Here is an 18,011-nt window from a genome sequence, read left to right as displayed (position 1 = left end):
GTGTGGGGCGTGTGAACAAGAGATTCCTGTAAAACTGCCTCTCCTCGTGGTGCTTGCATCTCCTCTGTCACCCACGGATGGTGTGACCTGTCTCCCTCCAGGTCATTGCTCTAATCTCTGCCTGCACTCTATCCAGTGACATGCAGTGTGCATGGTGTGTGCTTTGTGCTGTAGTTAAATGTGTGTGTATATAGAATTTTTGTATATATAGAATTTTTATTTTTACCAGGATTTTTAATGGGGGTCCTTTTTTTTTTTTTTTTTTTTATTTTTTTTTTTTAATTTTTTTTTATAATTCCCTACTTTAAAGGTCTATCTCCATCTTCGTAGATGGATATTGTCAGATAGTACTCGTCTATACAAGCAATTTTGCAGTTTATTGCATATTAAAATTTACAACAGTTTTTTCTTTTGTTTACAGCCTGTTGCGTGTTTTGTTTTGGTTTTTTTTTTGTTTGTTTTTTCAGTGCAGATTTGTCACAAAATGTGAAGGGTTTCCTGATGCCAGCAAAGTAATGAGAAACCTGAAGCCTCATGCACACGTTGCTTATTTGTGACGTGCAGATTTAAATCTGCAGCGTGTCAATTAATCAGCATTTTTGCTGCAGATTTCACGCATGCTAATAAGTGGAGGATAATCTTTATCAAAAACATAAATAAAAAAATGCAGGAAAACGTGCTATTTTGCTGCTGCGTTTCTCTTGCCAAGAGGGACCTCCGCACCCAGACCCATAAAAACTATTTGAAAAGTGTGATTAAAATTAAAGAATGAGGTGGAGAAATGTGTGTAAAAATCTGATAGTTATCGAGATAAAATCCACTGGGGGAAAAAAGTGGATTTTGATGAGGTTTTCAGTTCTGATGCAGTTTTTGATGCGGTTTTGAGTTGTTTTTTTTTTTTTTTTGTGAAGTGAAGAATCTGTATCACATCACAGTGGTGACATATCACTTCTTTTCGTTTGTGTTGGAAACTTGTTAAATGATCAGCAAAATGGAGTTCCCAATTAAATAGGAAGAGTATTTAAAGGGATATTGAAATGGATCCAATCCAAAGACTGCTTCAAAAACTGTCTGTGTGAACATTGTCCCACCAGCTATACGTGACTGCTGTGAACAGATAGTGTGATGTCCCATGTTATTAGAGTGCAGCGTTAATATGGGAACATAAGCCGGCTATCAGGATGGATTCTATTTTAATGTGCTCTCATTTTTCATTTTCTCCTGGATTGTAAAGGGAAGGTATCCAACAAAATATGTTTTACTTTTTTTTTTACAATATTGGAACAAAATTCTGCACTACTTTTTCAGTAACTTGCCATTTCTTCCTGCTGCTGGGGAACGGTTCAGTGGTCATTGCGGATGGTAAGCAAAGCGTGCTGGTCTGTGTCCCATCATGCCAACGTGAGTGTCACCGCTTGGTACTTTTGTCTGTTTGTTTTATGACTTGTGTGGCTCATGGGGTTGACGTGCTGTAAGGATTCTCCATCTCCTTCCATAGCTGATAGTTCCGGTGCCTCCTGCCCTGAGTAACGCTCCTCTGTTAGATCAGTGCTGTCCATTTGTGTGATTCTTGCTTGCTTTCCCGATTATTTATTTATTTATTTATTTATTTATTTATTTATTTTTAAAATTTAATATAGTACCAAATAACCTGTGTGATTTCCACAATTTTAATCTTCTAGCATGTCACAAGATTTCTCCGTGCTTTGTGACGTCTCCCTCTTGGTGGTATCGTTATTGGTCATGGTCTTCCAGTAGAATCGTTTTTCATAGTTGCTACAGTTTTTGGAATTGTATAAAACTTAATTTACAGCTTTGTCCATATTTAGGAGACGCTCCGTTTCCAGCCTCTTAAAGGCCAAACTTGTTACTTTTAGACTTGGTTTTAAAAAAGGTGTCCTAGCTCTGTTATTAATTCATAAATTTAGGAGTAATTGCCAGCAATTAAATCTCTTCCCCTTTGTATCTCCAGAATTGGGAGCAGGCTGCAAAACATTTACTGAATATTTCTGATAGAATAATCTGGTTTTGTGATATTTTAGCCTTGCTTTAAGAATTGGATATAAGTAGTGTAGCTAGAATTGCTTTAAGGGGTTGTCCAGCTAGGAAAAAAGGTAAATTATATAACTTGCTATTACATTTTGAATTTGCAAAGCTTTAATAAAGTCTTAATTTCAGCCCCAGTCCTGGGTTTTGGTAAATCAACTGCATTGGTTTTTGTATCGCTAAGTGACCAGTGATGTTGTAGGAAGAGGGCTGACCATCCGCTCGTTTCGATGAGCAGCCTCCTTCTCCGTCATGACTGATTTGTGGACCGAAAGCGGGGCTGCTCATAGCTCAATCTCATAGCTTTTGCTGATACTGTGAAATACAGCTTTTAATTTGTACAAAAAAATTGCTGCATGTGAACATAGCCATAGAGGAATTCTTCTTAAAGAAGCACTCCTCCTCCCATCAAAGTTTGTATCCTTTTTATTATATTGCAATCATCATATTATGCAGCACTGTTCACTTACAATTGCTCATTTTCCCTTTCTACCCACCTCATTCTTCTCTTTACTCTGATCTATGTAGAAACAGGAAGTCTCTTTTTTCCCCCTCTTCAATTCCTGACCCAGCTACTCACTCCTCTTCCCTCCCCAGGGGCTACTCACTCCTCTTCCTCCCAGGGACTTTGCAGTGATGACTCGTGCAGAGCAAATTGACCTCCTGTTTCTACATAGAACTTAGAGGGAATCAGTCTGTATTTAATCGCTTGAGACCAGTATCTTTCAGCCCTGATATACTGGATTCTAATATGCTGTATATATGCTTCACATCCGACTTGCAAGACAAGAAAAGACCTTTCATAATACTCGCCTACTGAGCGATCGGGTCCGATTGGCATTGATGGACTTACCGTAGTCCATCGCCTCCCTTCCTCTTACAATGCTGTCCTCCTTCTTGGTTCATGTGGATGACGCGTCCCTACGTCATCCACACAGTCTCCCCGTCATCGCGGTCCTGCGCAGGCATACTTCTCTAACCTGACCAGGGCAGAGTAAAGTACTGCAGTGTGCAGGCACCAGGGCTCTTTGACCTTTCCCAGTGCACTGCAGTACTTTGCTCTGCCCTCAACATATGTTGCTTTGTGTGAATGATTCGTCCTACGTCATAGTATGTTCTATGTCATAGGACGTGTAATCCACACCAAGCAAAAGGAGGATGGTCTCGCAAAACGGGAGGCACCAGACTAAGACCAGTGACACCCATTGGACTGGACCACCCCGCAGCTGAGTATAATAAAAGGTCTTTTTCCTGTCTTGCAGTCCAGATTGGGGGCAGATATACAGCATTATAGAATGCTATATATATCAGGGCTGAAAGCTGGTGGCTGTATCTCTTTTATGGGAAGAAAAAATTGATGACCGTTTCCTTTTTTAAAACCATACATAAAGTTAATATTGGTGTGAAAATGAGCATCACCTTTTCAGGTGAACAGTGCCTTGCAAAAGTATTCGGCTCCCTGGAACTTTTCAACCTTTTCCCACATATCATGCTTCAAACATAAAGATATCAAATGTAAATTTTTGGTGAAGAATCAACAACAAGTGGAACACAATTGTGAAGTTGAACAAAATTTATTGTTTATTTTAAATTTTTGGGGAAAATCAAAAAACTGAAAAGTGGGACGTGCAATATTATTCGGCCCCTTTAACTTAATACTTTGTTGTGCCACCTTTTGCTGTGATTACAGCTGCAAGTCGCTTGGGGTATGTCTCTATCAGTTCTGTACATCGAGAGACTGAAATTCTTGCCCATTCTTCCCTGGCAAACAGCTCGAGCTCAGTGAGGTTTGAGGGAGATCGTTTGTGAACAGCAGTTTTCAGCTGTTTCCACAGATTCTCGATTGGATTGAGGTCTGGACTTTGACTTGGCCATTCTATCACCTGGATACGTTTATTTGTGAACCATTCTATTGTAGATTTTGCTTTATGTTTGGGATCATTGTCTTGTTGGAAGACAAATCTCCGTCCCAGTCTCAGGTCTTTTGCAGACTCCAACAGGTTTTCTTCAAGAATTGTCCTGTATTTGGCTCCATCCATCTTCCCATCAATTTTAACCATCTTCCCTGTCCCTGCTGAAGAAAAGCAGGCCCAAACCATGATGCTGCCACCACCGTGTTTGACAGTGGGGATGGTGTTTTCAGGGTGATGAGATGTGTTGCCTTTACGCCAAACATAGTTTGGTATTGTTGCTAAAAAGTTCGATTTTTGGCTTCATCTGACCAGAGCACCTTCTTCCACATGTTTGGTGTGTCTCCCAGGTGGCTTGTTGCAAACTTTAAACAACACTTTTTATGGATATCTTTGAGAAATGGCTTTCTTCTTGCCACTCTTCCATAAAGGCCAGATTTATGCAGTGTACGCCTGATTGTTGTCCTATGGACAGACTGTCCCACCTCAGCTGTAGATCTCTGCAGTTCATCCAGTGTGATCATGGGTCTCTTCGCTGCATCTCTGATCAGTCTTCTCCTTGTTTGAGATGAAAGTTTAGAGGGACGGCCGGGTCTTGGTAGACGTGCAGTGGTATGATACTCCTTCCATTTTAATATGATCGCTTGCATAGTGCTCCTTGGGATGTTTAAAGTTTTGGAAATAATTTTGTATCCAAATCCGGCTTTAAACTTCTCCACAACAGTATCACGGACCTGCCTGTTGTGTTCCTTGGTCTTCATGATGCTCTCTGTGCTTCATACAGAAGCCTGAGACTATCACATAGGAGGTGCATTTATACGGAGACTTGATTACACACAGGTGGATTACATTTATCATCATTAGGCATTTAGGACAACATTGTATCATTCAGAGATCCACAATGAACTTCTGCACTGAAAGTAAAGGGGCCGAATAATATTGCACGCCCCACTTTTCAGTTTTTGATTTTCCACAGAAATTTATAATAGCCAATAAATTTCGTTCAACTTCACAATTCTGTTCCACTTGTTGTCGATTCTTCACATTTACATTTGGTATCTTTGTTTGAAGCATGATATGTGGGAAACGGTTGAAAAGTTCCAGGGAGCCGAATAATTTCGCAAGGCACTGTATATGAGACTGTCTCCAAACAGTTGAATTTTTAGGTCCCTCTTATTGTTCAAGGAGCCATGTGATTACTGCAGAATAAGTCCATTCCAATGAAGAAACGAAAATGCAGACTTGAAACCTTATGAGAAGTGTATCTGTGCTGATAGAAAAAGTTTGCGTTAAATGTTGGCATCACGGGTGGAGGATTATGTGCTTTACCGCTGTGCTATTTGTAAGCTTTACTCATCCGCAGATTGTGCGTGCTGCACGGCCATCACCGGGAGCATTCCATACTCTTCTCACAAAGAACCTTTTATTGTTATTGTATCGTAAAAACTTGCCGGCAGAAACCAAACTGATTGAGGACGGGTTGGCTACTAATCCCTCACACCACTTTATGAGAAAGCCACATGTTTAAGTCCATTAACATTTGGTTGTTAAACCGTCTGTCAGATCTAATGAGCGTGTTAATCGCACCTAATATAGTCTGGATGTGTGCGTTCATAGTGTGTCCTAGGCCTGGATGCTATCGGCATAGTCAATCAGTGTGCTATAATAATTTATGACTTATTCCAGACGCAGGAACAGATGAACTCAAGCCGATTTTTTTCCATGCTGAATAAACGGAGGTGACGCCACCCAAACATTAGTCACATTTGCCATTTTCATGTGTTTTGGCTTTACCCCAATACACATATTTTTCCTGGTTAAGTAGTGTTGCTTTACGGTCATTGGTTTTAAGATCCAAGATGCTCCTGTATAGCGGTGTGAGGCTGAGGGAACTGTCCTCCATTGACTCTCCTTCACTTTTGATTTAAAGGGGTTGTTCTGTAAGGAAACTATTTTTGGCACAGTGAATAATAAAAGAAGCAATACCTCTCAATCCTGCTCCTTTTTATTGGTCCCTGCTGGTCTCTACTTTCCGCTCCCCTCTCGGCACACAGAAAATACCTGCTCAGTCACTATCCGAAGCGGGACCTGCCTTAACCAGTGATTGGCTGAGCGGTAAATTATTTTTTTTATTTTTTTTTAGCATTTTCTCTGTCAAGACGGAACAATAAAATCCGGTCCTACAGTGGACGTGAGATGTCAGGTGATCGGTGATGAAAGGATCACTTTTTATTTTTTCAAAACCATTTTGATGACTTTGCCAAAAATTTCTTACAAACACAAAGCTGAAATGTTGTGTGTAACCTGCGTATTGTTCATCTTTCCCTTCCATCTGGAACATGTCTGTAAATTAGCATTTTCTTCCTGCTAGTGGGCTTAGTGTTTGTGTTTTCCTGACCATGCTGGAAAAGTGAACAGTTTGCTCATACTACATAAGGCCCCGTCTCACATAGCGAGATCGCTGCTGAGTCACAAGTTTTGTGACGCAACAGCGACCTCAGTAGCGATCTCGCTATGTGTGACACGTACCAGCGATCAGGCCCCTGCTGTGAGATCGCTGGTCGTGTCGGAATGGCCTGGACCTTTTTTTGGTCATTGAGGTCCCGCTGACATCGCTGAATCAGTGTGTGTGACACCGATCCAGCGATGTCTTCACTGGTAACCAGGGTAAACATCGGGTTACTAAGCGCAGGGCCGCGCTTAGTAACCCGATGTTTACCCTGGTTACCAGCGTAAATGTAAAAAAAACCAAACAGTACATACTCACCATCTGATGTCCGTCAGGTCCCTTGCCGTCTGCTTCCTGCTCTGACTGAGATCCGGTCGTACAGTGAGAGCACAGCACAGCAGTGACGTCACTGCTGCGCTCTGCTCTCAGTGTACGGCGGCAGTCAGTCAGAGCAGGAAGCAGACAGCAAGGGACCTGACGGACACCGAAAGGCGAGTATGTACTGTTTGTTTTTTTTGGTAACCAGGGTAAACATCGGGTTACTAAGCGCGGCCCTGCGCTTAGTAACCCGATGTTTACCCGGGTGCTGCAGGGGGACTTCGGCATCGTTGAAGACAGTTTCAACGATGCCGAAGTCGTTCCCCTGATCGTTGGTCGCTGGAGAGAGCTGTCTGTGTGACAGCTCCCCAGCGACCACACAGCGACTTACCAACGATCACGGCCAGGTCGTATCGCTGGTCGTGATCATTGGTAAATCGCTATGTGAGACGGGGCCTTTAGACCTCTAATGCTGCTCCACCTCCCCTCTCACAGCATGAATCATTTACTGGCTAATGAAAGGAGACTGCAGCTGCATCCCCCTCCTCCCTCTCCTTTTTCACCCTGCTCTCAGTTACTTTGCATCCGAGGAGGATTTTAGTGACTAAGGTTGTTTCTGAACATTTACGAAGAACCTGTAGTCATTGAAAGTAAATTTTAAGGGAAGGAAGGTGTGGACGATTCCCCTTAATAGGGTGTATGACATGGTTCTCTATATTCCCATCTAACCAGGGCACTCAGTATGTCTGGTGTACTATGTGGTCCTCAGTTTGGCCAATTATCTTGGCTTTATTCTTGTGTACTCTTTGTCGGGTCTGTTTCCCCAGGCTTGCAGCAACCTGTAAGAGATCAGCTTTGGGACTGCTCTTGTTCTGCTGATCAGACGTGTGTTTTGTCCGTAGCTCCATTCATTGTCCCTCTTACCGGCTTCCATTCATTTCCGTTGTTCATTTTATCTATTTTTCTACACAGGGCCCGGCGCTAGAAGATTTTAGTCACCTTCCCCCTGAGCAAAGACGGAAAAAACTGCAGCAAAGAATTGATGAACTGAATCGAGAGCTTCAGAAGGAGATTGATCAAAAGTGAGTGACTGCGTGCTATAATCGGCTCCTCCATTATACCTTCCTTCTCAAGGAACCGCTGCTGTCTGAAGAGCATTTTTCAAGCTTGAGCGGATGTGCAAGTTCTGACTGTTTTGCTTAACATCTTGGTATTTCAGATGCAAAACCCCACAAGCTATAGTACAAATTTAAAGTTTTCTATTCAATATTTAAAGAGGACGTTTGGCTGGATATTTTAATTTAATCTGAGTACCTCTCCTAATTTGTGTTGCTCCACTGATTCTGGAACAAGTTTTCTTTTTCTTCTGTGCCCCTCCATTCAAAGTTATGCCCCTCGGTAATAAAGGTACGAATGTCCCCTTCAACCAACTGGGCGTATTCCTCAGAACTTCTGTGGGCGCGGCCATGTTTTGATTGGCCAGTGTCAGAGGGGGGAAAAAGCAAACACCCACAGAGCAGTTCTTTGATATACTCCAAGTTGGTTGAAAGGCAAATTTGCACCTTTATTTCCTGGAGGGAGGGGGCATATCTTAGAAATGGAGGCGCACAGAAGAAAAAGAAAAACTATTCCAGAATCAGCGCCAACTGGAGGAGATAATCAGTTTGAATTTTATAGAAATCCAATGAAAGATCCTTTTCCCATTTTTAACCCCTTCCCCACCTTGGGTTTTTTCGTTTGTGGGTTCTTCCGCTCCCCTTTTTCCCAGAGCCATAACTTTTTTTATTTTTCCATCAATATGGACATATGAAGGCTTGTTTTTTGCATGACGAGTTGTACTTTTCAAGGACAACATTGGTTTTACCATATAGTGTACTGGAAAATGGGGAGAAAAAGAATTCCAAGTGTGGCAAAATTACAAATAAGAGTGCAATTCCACACAAAAAAAAAATTCACAAAACGCTAAAACTGACCTGCCATTATAATTTTTCAGGTCATTACGAGTTTATAGATGCCAAACATGTATAGGATCTTGATTAAATCTTGAAAAAAATCCAATGTTTAAAAAAAAAAAGTTGCCATTTTCCGAGACCTGTAGCGTCTCCATTTAACATGGTCTGGGGCTGGGTGAGGGCTTATTTTTTGCGCCCTGAGCTGACGTTTCTATTGATACCATTTTGGTGTAGATATGATCTTTTAATCGCCGGTTATTGCATTTTAATGCAATGTTGTGGCGACCAAAAAACGTAATTCTGGGGGTTTTATTTTTTTCTCGTTATGCCATTTACCAATCAGATTAATTCTTTATATATATTGATAAGGCAACTCTGAACGTGGCAATACCAAATCCATATTTTTTTAATCGTTTTGTTTTGATTGGGGCAAATGGTGGTGAATTAAATTTTCACTTTTTTTTTCATTATTTTAATAATTTATAATTTATTATTTTTTTTTTTTTACTGGCCTCAATAGTCTCTATGGGAGACTAGAAGCTTCGATCCTCTGATTGTTTGTGTTACACACAGCGGGGCTATGCTGGTCAGGGTTTTTTCAGCGTTTCACCCAATGAATTGAATGAAGAAAAAAAAGCAGCAAAACCTACGTTTTTGCCGCAGCTTTTTTCCCGCCAATCACTCAGGTTTTGCTGCAGAAAAAAACGCCCAGTGTGAACTTGGCCTAACTCAGAATTTATCATTCCTTGACTTAATTATAAACGTATAATAAAATTGTGAACAGTTGCAAAAAATACTTTCGAATGAAAGGAAAATTTACCATCGAGTTTGATGAGCACTGTATAGATCCATTCTTAGTGAACCTCCCTAGTGGAGGCGGCAGACGGCATAAACTGTATATGAAAAGCAAAAACAAAATCATGGGCCAGCATGGCTGCTAGTATAGGTGCACATTCACACTATGGCCAATAACAGATAAAACCTAGAATAAAAACAATGTGTTTGTATATCACCTAAAATCCCAAAGAAACACCTTTACGTTTGTGGGTCTATTTTTCAAACAAATCACATATTTTGCACTAAAGCTGTTAGATACAAGATCCTGCTCAAAAGGGCACAAAGAAATAGGGAAACATGAGCAAAGCAATATAAAAGAAATATATTTATTGCATAATGAAATCATAAAAGTAGACAAATATAAATAGTAATATAAGCGAGGAGGAACAAAGACCAACATCAGGGAAGAAACCAAAGTATGTAATACCTAATTGAAAAGACCAATGGTCTCCCTGAATTTATTTTCATTTACGGTAGTAATTTGGCACAGACAATAGAAAGGATAGAAGTTTGATAACAATATAATTGCCCGTGTCCCAATAAATACCGAAAGTAACACACTGGTAACTCTATGGTAATAAAAAAAGCCACTAATGAAATGGAGACGAAAGGGGCGATCTCGACAATAAAGGACCTCTATAGCAGGGTGCCTCAATGGTTGGCGCTGTACCCATGCAGCGCTGGGGTCCTGGGTTCAAATGGCGCCAAGGAAAATATCGGCAAGGAGTTTGCATGTTCTCCTTGCATTTACCTGGGTTTCATCCGGGTACTCCAGTGTCTTCCAATGGGGACAGTAGTGATTCTGTAAAGCACTGCGGACTACAGTGGCGCTATATAAGAGCAAACTATATTAAATGACAGTAGTATAAAGTAGAAGGTAATAGGCCTGTACATAAATGCCATGAGACATGCTGTGCTGGTAGTGTAAGATAAAGGTGAATTGAGAGGGGTAGAGGGTTATCCGGTGAAACGCGCCTCGAGGTGGCAGGCCTTTATCCCTTTTTTGCTGTATTACCAGCACAGCATGTCTCCAGGTATATGTTATTTATAGGTTGGATATTACACCCTACTTTGTACTACTGTTATATGATCTAGAGGTCCCTTATTTTTGGGATCTCCCGTGTCTTTTCCATTTTATTTTTGTGGTACTACTTGGGCCTTATTTATTACCATAGAGTTACCAGTGTGTCACTTTCATCATCTATTAGGACATGTGCAATGTTATCATATTCTTTCTGTTATTGGTGGTTATTTGAAAAGTGTTTGGGGAGTGCTTATTTGTGCCTCTGAATTAGAGTATGTTCACCCATTACTTTTTTCCCGCCTCATTTTGCAGTGAAAAAAAAAAAACGCATTTTACTGTCTACAAAGTGAATTGGATTTCTGAAAGCTTGTGCATACATTGCTTCTTTCTTCATTGCAGATATGAAGCATTTTTTTTTCCCACTCTATTGTTTGGGGGGGGGGGGAAGAATAAAAAGAAAGTAAAAAAAAAGCTTATTTATGCAGCGTTTTTCCTGCCAGGATTCTCTTATATTGATGATTAGCTATATTTGTCTACTTTTATGATCATGTAATTATGGAATAAATCCATTATTTATTCTGTATTGTTTTCATTGTGTTCCCCTATTCATGTCATTTTGGGCCAGATCCAGTATCTATTGGCTTTTGTATCATTGCATTTTTTTGGGTTTAACCTAAATAGTTTAGTTTCATAGGTTTAAAGCAAAGAACACCATTCGGTGCCCTATCAGTAATACATAGCCTCCCTCCTTACGAAGATACACAAGACCATTATCTGCACAAAATTTAGATCTTTTAACACAGTGATAAGTGCACTTTAATTAAGGATTTCTATAGGAAATGACATATATACTTTTTCTTCCATAGAGAGGCCCTGAATAAAATGAAAGACGTCTATGAGAAGAGTCCACAAATGGGAGACCCCAGCAGCTTGCAACCAAAAATAGCAGAAACGATGAGTAACATTGAGAAGCTTCGTATGGAAATACATAAAAATGAGGTCAGTGGAATAATAACTAATACATAAAAGTAGAATATGTGAAAAAGGAGCAATCGGCTCACCTGTCCTGGTGAACGGCAAAATACTGCAGTGATATCAACAGTCCAAACAATGGCCGGCACTCGCATCTCCTTAAAGAATGACTTTATTTGATCCAGTATTATAAAAGGCACAAAAAATGGTTGAACACAACAGCACAAAAATTTCAAAAGGCAGAAAAGGAACATTCTCTGCGCTCCCAAGCAACATGTTTCAGACCTGCATGGTCCTTTGTCAAACCTTTGGCCATGCAGGTCTGAAACATGTTGCTTGGGAGCCCAGCAGATATTTATTTTCTGCATTTTTGATGGTGTTCAACCGTTTTTTTTGTGCCTTTATGTTACTGGATCAATAAAGCAATTCTTTTAAGATGATGTGAGAGCCGGCTTTCATTTTGGACTGTTGATAAAAGCAGAAACGTCAAAGTAAAGTGGTTTATAGCTTCTTCATGATGTACATCGGTGGTGATGACAGGTTATAGTACTTGCAGAGACTCTTATAAAATATGGCGCAAGCTCAGGAGTAATGACCGTCGTATTGGGCATTGAGCTATCTCTGATCCCTTCCATTTAGCCCCGAAATGATGCCGAAGACCATATTGAACACATGGTTTTATAGCTGGGGGGGGGGCTTTTCCTCTATAAATTGAGGACCCCTGCAGTGTGACTGTGCAGTGCCAAGCGGCTTCTCTGGCAGCAGGTGTCCTAACAAGGACCCCTAGACTGCCATGTTGGAGGGTTTTAGAAAGTCCCTGTCAGTACAATATTGCAGTGCGTTATTGAAGTTATTAAGAGTAAGTACAAAGGAGGTAAAATAAAAAAATTTAAAGTAAAAAATGAAAGGGTAAATAACTAAAGTGTTGGTACACATCTACAAGTATGTTAGGGAATTGGTACTGCTTCTACATGTTGGAATTAGAGCTGTTGTCAGTAGAAATTGATATTTGCGAAGATATATCTATAAAACTTCATTAACCAACCCACAAATGTATTAAACCAGCTAAATATACAGATCCCTATAATTAATTTTATTGTGTGGCATTATGTCATTGATTAAAAATAACATTTTTTTTTCTCCCTGTTTTCAGGGCTGGCTATCAGAAGTGGAAGGCAAAGTGGCACAGAGAAGTGAAAGAAGGCACAGCGCCGAGGCCAATCACCTGGTGGCACAAGGAAGGGAGAGGTCATTATCGGGTTTGGGCATTCTTCTCACATCATAAGCAGCAGATTATGATATGCTTGTGTTTGCTTTTTGTTTTTTTTCGAGCTATTACAGCCCCCACCCGTCCCGAGAATTAAACCAAAACCCAGGTTTCAAGTGGCTGTGCTGCAGTCCCCCTGAGCAGTCGGAGAGATCTGAGTCCCAAAATAACAAAGTGATGCCTTGTTCGATGTGCCATCCATTTTAGAAATGGGGACAACCCTTTTAACACTTTTCGAAGCAAGGACTACTGGAAATAAGTGCTTACAAATTAGGGGATTTTCAGTGTGGAATAAACTGCAGTAGATGAGTAAATATCTGGAAATTACCTCTCGTACCACAAGATATTGTATTTTGGAATCTTTACTGGATAAAGATTCATTGGGGTTTTCGTGAAGATCTAAAGGATGGGAACATCATAAATAGCACCAGCATGGATTCCCCTACTGTGCTAGGAAAGCTAGGGTAAAGTAGTCTCAACAAAGGTTTTATGGAAGTGTATTAAAATGCTTACTGACCGCCATCTTTCTCGATTTCCGGTGCTGCTCCGGTCCTCTTCTGGATCCCATGACCACCCTGCAGCTTTGCCGGCTCACACTCCGTTTACCGTATATACTCGAGTATAAGCTGAGATTTTCACCCCATTTTTTTTGGGCTGAAAGTCCCCCTCTCGGCTTATACTCGAGTCATACCCAGGGGTCGGCAGGGGAGGGGGGAGCAAGGGCTGTCTAATTATACTCACCTACTCCTGGTGCGGTCCCTGCAGGTCCCTGGCTCCCCGGCCCGCAGCTTCTTCCTATACTGAGCGGTCACATGGTACCACTCATTACAGTAATGAATATGCTGCTCCACCTCCCATAGGGGTGGAGCCGCATATTCATTACTGTAATGAGCGTTAACGGTGACCGCTCAGTACAGGAAGAAGCTGGGGAAGCAGGGACTGCACAGCGCCAGGAGCAGGTGAGTATAATGGGGAGGGGGAGCGCTGTGCGACTTTCACCTGCTCCCCGTTCCGGGCGATTCTCCGTCTTCTGCAGTGAAGCTCAGGTCAGAGGGCACGATGACGTGGTTAGTGCACGCCCTCTGCCTGAATGTCAGTGCAGAAGGCTTATACTCGAGTCATTAAGTTTTCCCGTTTTTTTGTGGCAAAATTAGGGGGGTCGGCTTATACACTAGTATATTACGGTACTGTATGGAGCAATAGCGGTTTTCCCAGTGTAAGTCTGAGACTCCAGAACAAGGCTCCATAGACTTACATGGAACATGTAGACTAGCTGGCAAATCGATTTCAGGTTATGCGGGCCAGAAGAGGACTGGCGCTGCGCTGTAAACTGGAGAAGACAGCGATCATGAGAATTTTAAGGCTAAGTGCACACGTTGCAGAATTGCCGCGGAAATTTCCGTGGAAATTCTGCAGCTCCTGCCGCGGGTATATCGCATGCGGAATTGGCATGCATATTCCCGCAGAAAACTAGCGTTTTGCAAGCATAATTAGCTTGCAGAATGCTAGCGTTTTCCAAGCGATCTGTAGCATCGCTTGGAAAACTGATTGACAGGTTGGTCACACTTGTCAAACATAGTGTTTGACAAGTGTGACCAACTTTTTACTATTGATGCTGCCTATGCAGCATCAATAGTAAAAGATAGAATGTTAAAAATAATTAAAAAAAATGGTTATACTCACCTTCCGCAAACAGCCGATCTCCTCAGCGGCTTCCGTTGCTATAGATGGTGTGTGTGCAGGACCTTCGATGACGTCGCGGTCACGTGACCGCGACGTCATCGCAGGTCCTTCACACACACCATCTATAGGAACGGAAGCGGTCACGTGCACCGCTGAGAGGCGGGAAGACTCCGGGGGCCATCAGAGGGTGAGTATATCACGATTTTTTATTTTAATTCTTTTTTTTTTAACAATTATATGGTGCCCAGTCCGTGGAGGAGAGTCTCCTCTCCTCCACCCTGGGAACCAACCGCACATGATCTGCTTACTTCCCGCATGGTGGGCATAGCCCCATGCGGGAAGTAAGCAGATCAATGCATTCCTAGGTGTGCGGAATTCCCGCGATTCTGCAAATTTAATGAACATGCTGCATTTTTTTCTGGAATGCGATTCCGCTCAGGAAAAAAATGCAGCATGTGCACAAAAAATGCGGATTGCATTCTATTAAATAGGATGCTTAATGTGAGTGTTTTTTTTGCGGTTTTATAGCGTTTATTTATAGCCTAATACTTACACTATATTACGTACAATATTAGGATGGATTACGGAATAAAGAGTCTTGTAAGACTTCTTTTAAAGGACCTCTGGTGTTTTTAAGCTTTTATGTCATCCAGATGTCAAAACTAATAGTTTTTCATGTCTTGTGTCAGTCCGGAAGGAAGTTACACAGAAGATGCAACTCAAGAAGGTAGAATCCAACCTCAGCCTGTAGTTCATACAGAATTTGATGACGAGTTTGACGATGACGACCCCCTCCCAGCCATTGGGCACTGTAAGGCGATCTATCCTTTTGATGGTATGTATCTTGTATCTGGCTAGCTGTGTCAAACAGTTCTTGGAGTCGGGGTGAGACATGGCAAATATGCACTGAAAATGCGGTTATGATGGTGAACGTTATCCAGGGATCTCTGCACATTCATTGCTGTGTGCTGCACAGGTAGCGAGTTTCTTCTGCTGTGAAATTCCTGTATTAAGAGTCAGTGATGTCTGCTCCACTACTGCACACAACGTCTACAAGTGGTGATCATCCGTGCAGAATCATAAAATAACGCTGCGGCATTCAAATTTAGCTCTTTGTTAAATCGGCCTTTGTAGAATTTTTTTTTTTTATATTAAGATAGAAAAGAAACCATTTTTTCACTCCTGTTGTGTGAAACCCGTTCTTCTCACTGAAACGTTCCCATACTCCTCAAAGTTGTCCTGACATGCCATCTTCAGCAGGACTGATAGACCATCTAATGTGCATGATAGCCTTCAGCTCTCTCCCAAGAGTTGTTTTGTTTTCCCGGATGATAATCCACTGCCAAAGCCTCTCTCCCCTTTCCCCATACAGAACACACGTGCGGGAGGGAAGGCGGGGAAATAGCCATCTGAATGCATATAGAGATGTAATAAAAATGATTATACTCAAACAAGTGGTTTCTCCAAATTCGCCACAATACTACTTTTTACTGACTACTGCAGTCTCACTATTATTCAATCCCTTCATGATAAGCATCTTAAGTTCTCAGTTGAGCCTCTCTGGCTGTTATGACCTGCTGTAAACGTTGCATAGCCAGATATTGGCTTCTAGCAGTGTACCTGAGGAGTCTTAGCCCATTCCTCCATGTCATTGGCATTATTCTTGGCTTTGCGTAATGCAACTGCCATCTTCAAATAGCACCAAATATTTTTTTGTTCAACGGTTTCTGCCACTTCAGAATCTTCCAGAAAAATGTCTGAAATCAAGACCTGGTGGTCTTTGAGATTTGCTAGTAATATTTGTTCTGTTGGAAGGTCGAGTGATGCTAAACCTTCAGCTTCCCCACACATCATGACTTTTTCCTCTTAGGATTTTCTGATACTTTGATTGAATCCATCTTGCCCAAATCACTGTGTTGGTTTCCAGTGCCAGAGAAAGGAAGCAACCTTAGAGCATCACCACCATTGTTCATTGTAGGCATCACTTAGCCACCGCTAGGCTTTACTGTAGCCATCGTTGAGATTCTGCTGTGCTTCACTGTGGGCAGGATGATCTCTGCATGGTATACTACATTCTTCCTCCTCTGATCCATAAGCCTAAATAGTTTGTTTTGTTGCTTCACAGAACAGAATCCCCAAACTTCTGTGGCTTATTTATTTTTGGTTTTGAACATATTGGAGCCAACTTTTCTTTTGCTTTGGGTCTGTAGAGGTTTATGGCTTGGAGTTCTCGGGCGTTTGGGATTCGCCATACTGTATAAACTGAAACCTTAGTAACTGCTGCTGCTTAAAAAAAAAAAAAAAAAAAAAACTTGCTGCAGGTCTTTTGCAGCCATTTGAAGATTTTTGACCCACATGCCTCTTTAGGAGTTTGCTGATGGCTTCCTCTTTCTGCCACATCCAGGTCGTTTTGCCAATGTTCCTTTTACCTTTTGAACTTGTGAACTTCGCAACGCTAGCAATCTTCAATGACTTTGTATTTTTTTCATACCCGTGTTTGTTCAAGACAGTGATCTGGTCTCTTAATTTTTTTGAACCACTCTCTTGACTTGGCCATATTTCTGAGATGCCATCAAACATCAGTCAACAAACCCCTAGCTAGTCCAGGTATTTGATGTTTTTTATCTATAGCACACCTGTTGCTACTAGGGAAGTCTTGAATGGGAACCTGATATGTCCAAAAATGCTGTCTAGCTGCAAGTATACAGTTAGGTCCATATATATTTGGACAGACACAACATTTTTCTAATTTTGGTTATAGACATTACCACAATGAATTTTAAACAAAACAATTCAGATGCAGTTGAAGTTCAGACTTTCAGCTTTCTTTTGAGGGTATCCACTTTAAAATTGGATGAAGGGTTTAGGAGTTTCAGCTCCTTAACATGTGCCACCCTGTTTTTAAATGGACCAAAAGTAATTGGACAGATTCAATAATTTTAAATAAAATGTTCATTTTTAGTACTTGGTTGAAAACCCTTTGTTGGCAATGACTGCCTGAAGTCTTGAACTCATGGACATCACCAGACGCTGTGTTTCCTCCTTTTTGATGCTCTGCCAGGCCTTCACTGCGGTGGTTTTCAGTTGCTGTTTGTTTGTGGGCCTTTCTGTCTGAAGTTTAGTCTTTAACAAGTGAAATGCTGCTCAATTGGGTTGAGATCAGGTGACTGACTTGGCCATTCAAGAATATTCCACTTCTTTGCTTTAATAAACTCCTGGGTTGCTTTGGCTTTATGTTTTGGGTCATTGTCTATCTGTAGTATGAAACGACGACCAATCAGTTTGGCTGCATTTGGCTGGATCTGAGCACACAGTATGTCTCTGAATACCTCAGAATTCATTCGGCTGCTTCAGTCCTGTGTGACATCATCAATAAACACTAGTGACCCAGTGCCACTGGCAGCCATGCATGCCCAAGCCATCACACTGTCTCCGCTGTGTTTTACATATGATGTGGTATGCTTTGGATCATGAGCTGCACCACGCCTTCGCCATACTTTTCTCTTTCCATCATTCTGTTAGAGGTTGATCTTGGTTTAATCTGTCCAAAAAA

General features: G+C 41.5%; 1 protein-coding gene across 6 annotated transcripts in view; it reads left to right on the top strand.

Moving 5' to 3' along the window:
• FNBP1L (formin binding protein 1 like) overlaps window positions 1-18,011 on the top strand; it is a 151,602-nt gene that overhangs the window by 126,562 nt on the left and 7,029 nt on the right. For 2 of the 6 annotated variants that reach the window (XM_077278656.1, XM_077278655.1), the window contains exons 10-14: window positions 1,348-1,362; window positions 7,696-7,805; window positions 11,403-11,535; window positions 12,662-12,756; window positions 15,148-15,293. In XM_077278656.1, the coding sequence (XP_077134771.1) occupies window positions 1,348-1,362; window positions 7,696-7,805; window positions 11,403-11,535; window positions 12,662-12,756; window positions 15,148-15,293 (499 nt within the window). Of the gene's footprint in view, window positions 1-1,347; window positions 1,402-7,695; window positions 7,806-11,402; window positions 11,536-12,661; window positions 12,757-15,147; window positions 15,294-18,011 lie in introns of all 6 variants that reach the window. The other 4 variants (XM_077278654.1, XM_077278660.1, XM_077278659.1 and 1 more) reach the window with 2 other exon arrangements.

This window comes from Ranitomeya variabilis, chromosome 8 (assembly GCF_051348905.1).
Source record: "Ranitomeya variabilis isolate aRanVar5 chromosome 8, aRanVar5.hap1, whole genome shotgun sequence".
NCBI classification, from domain to species: domain Eukaryota; kingdom Metazoa; phylum Chordata; class Amphibia; order Anura; family Dendrobatidae; genus Ranitomeya; species Ranitomeya variabilis.
Note: the sequence above shows the minus strand (reverse complement) of the source record. Positions and strands in the feature narration are given on the sequence as shown.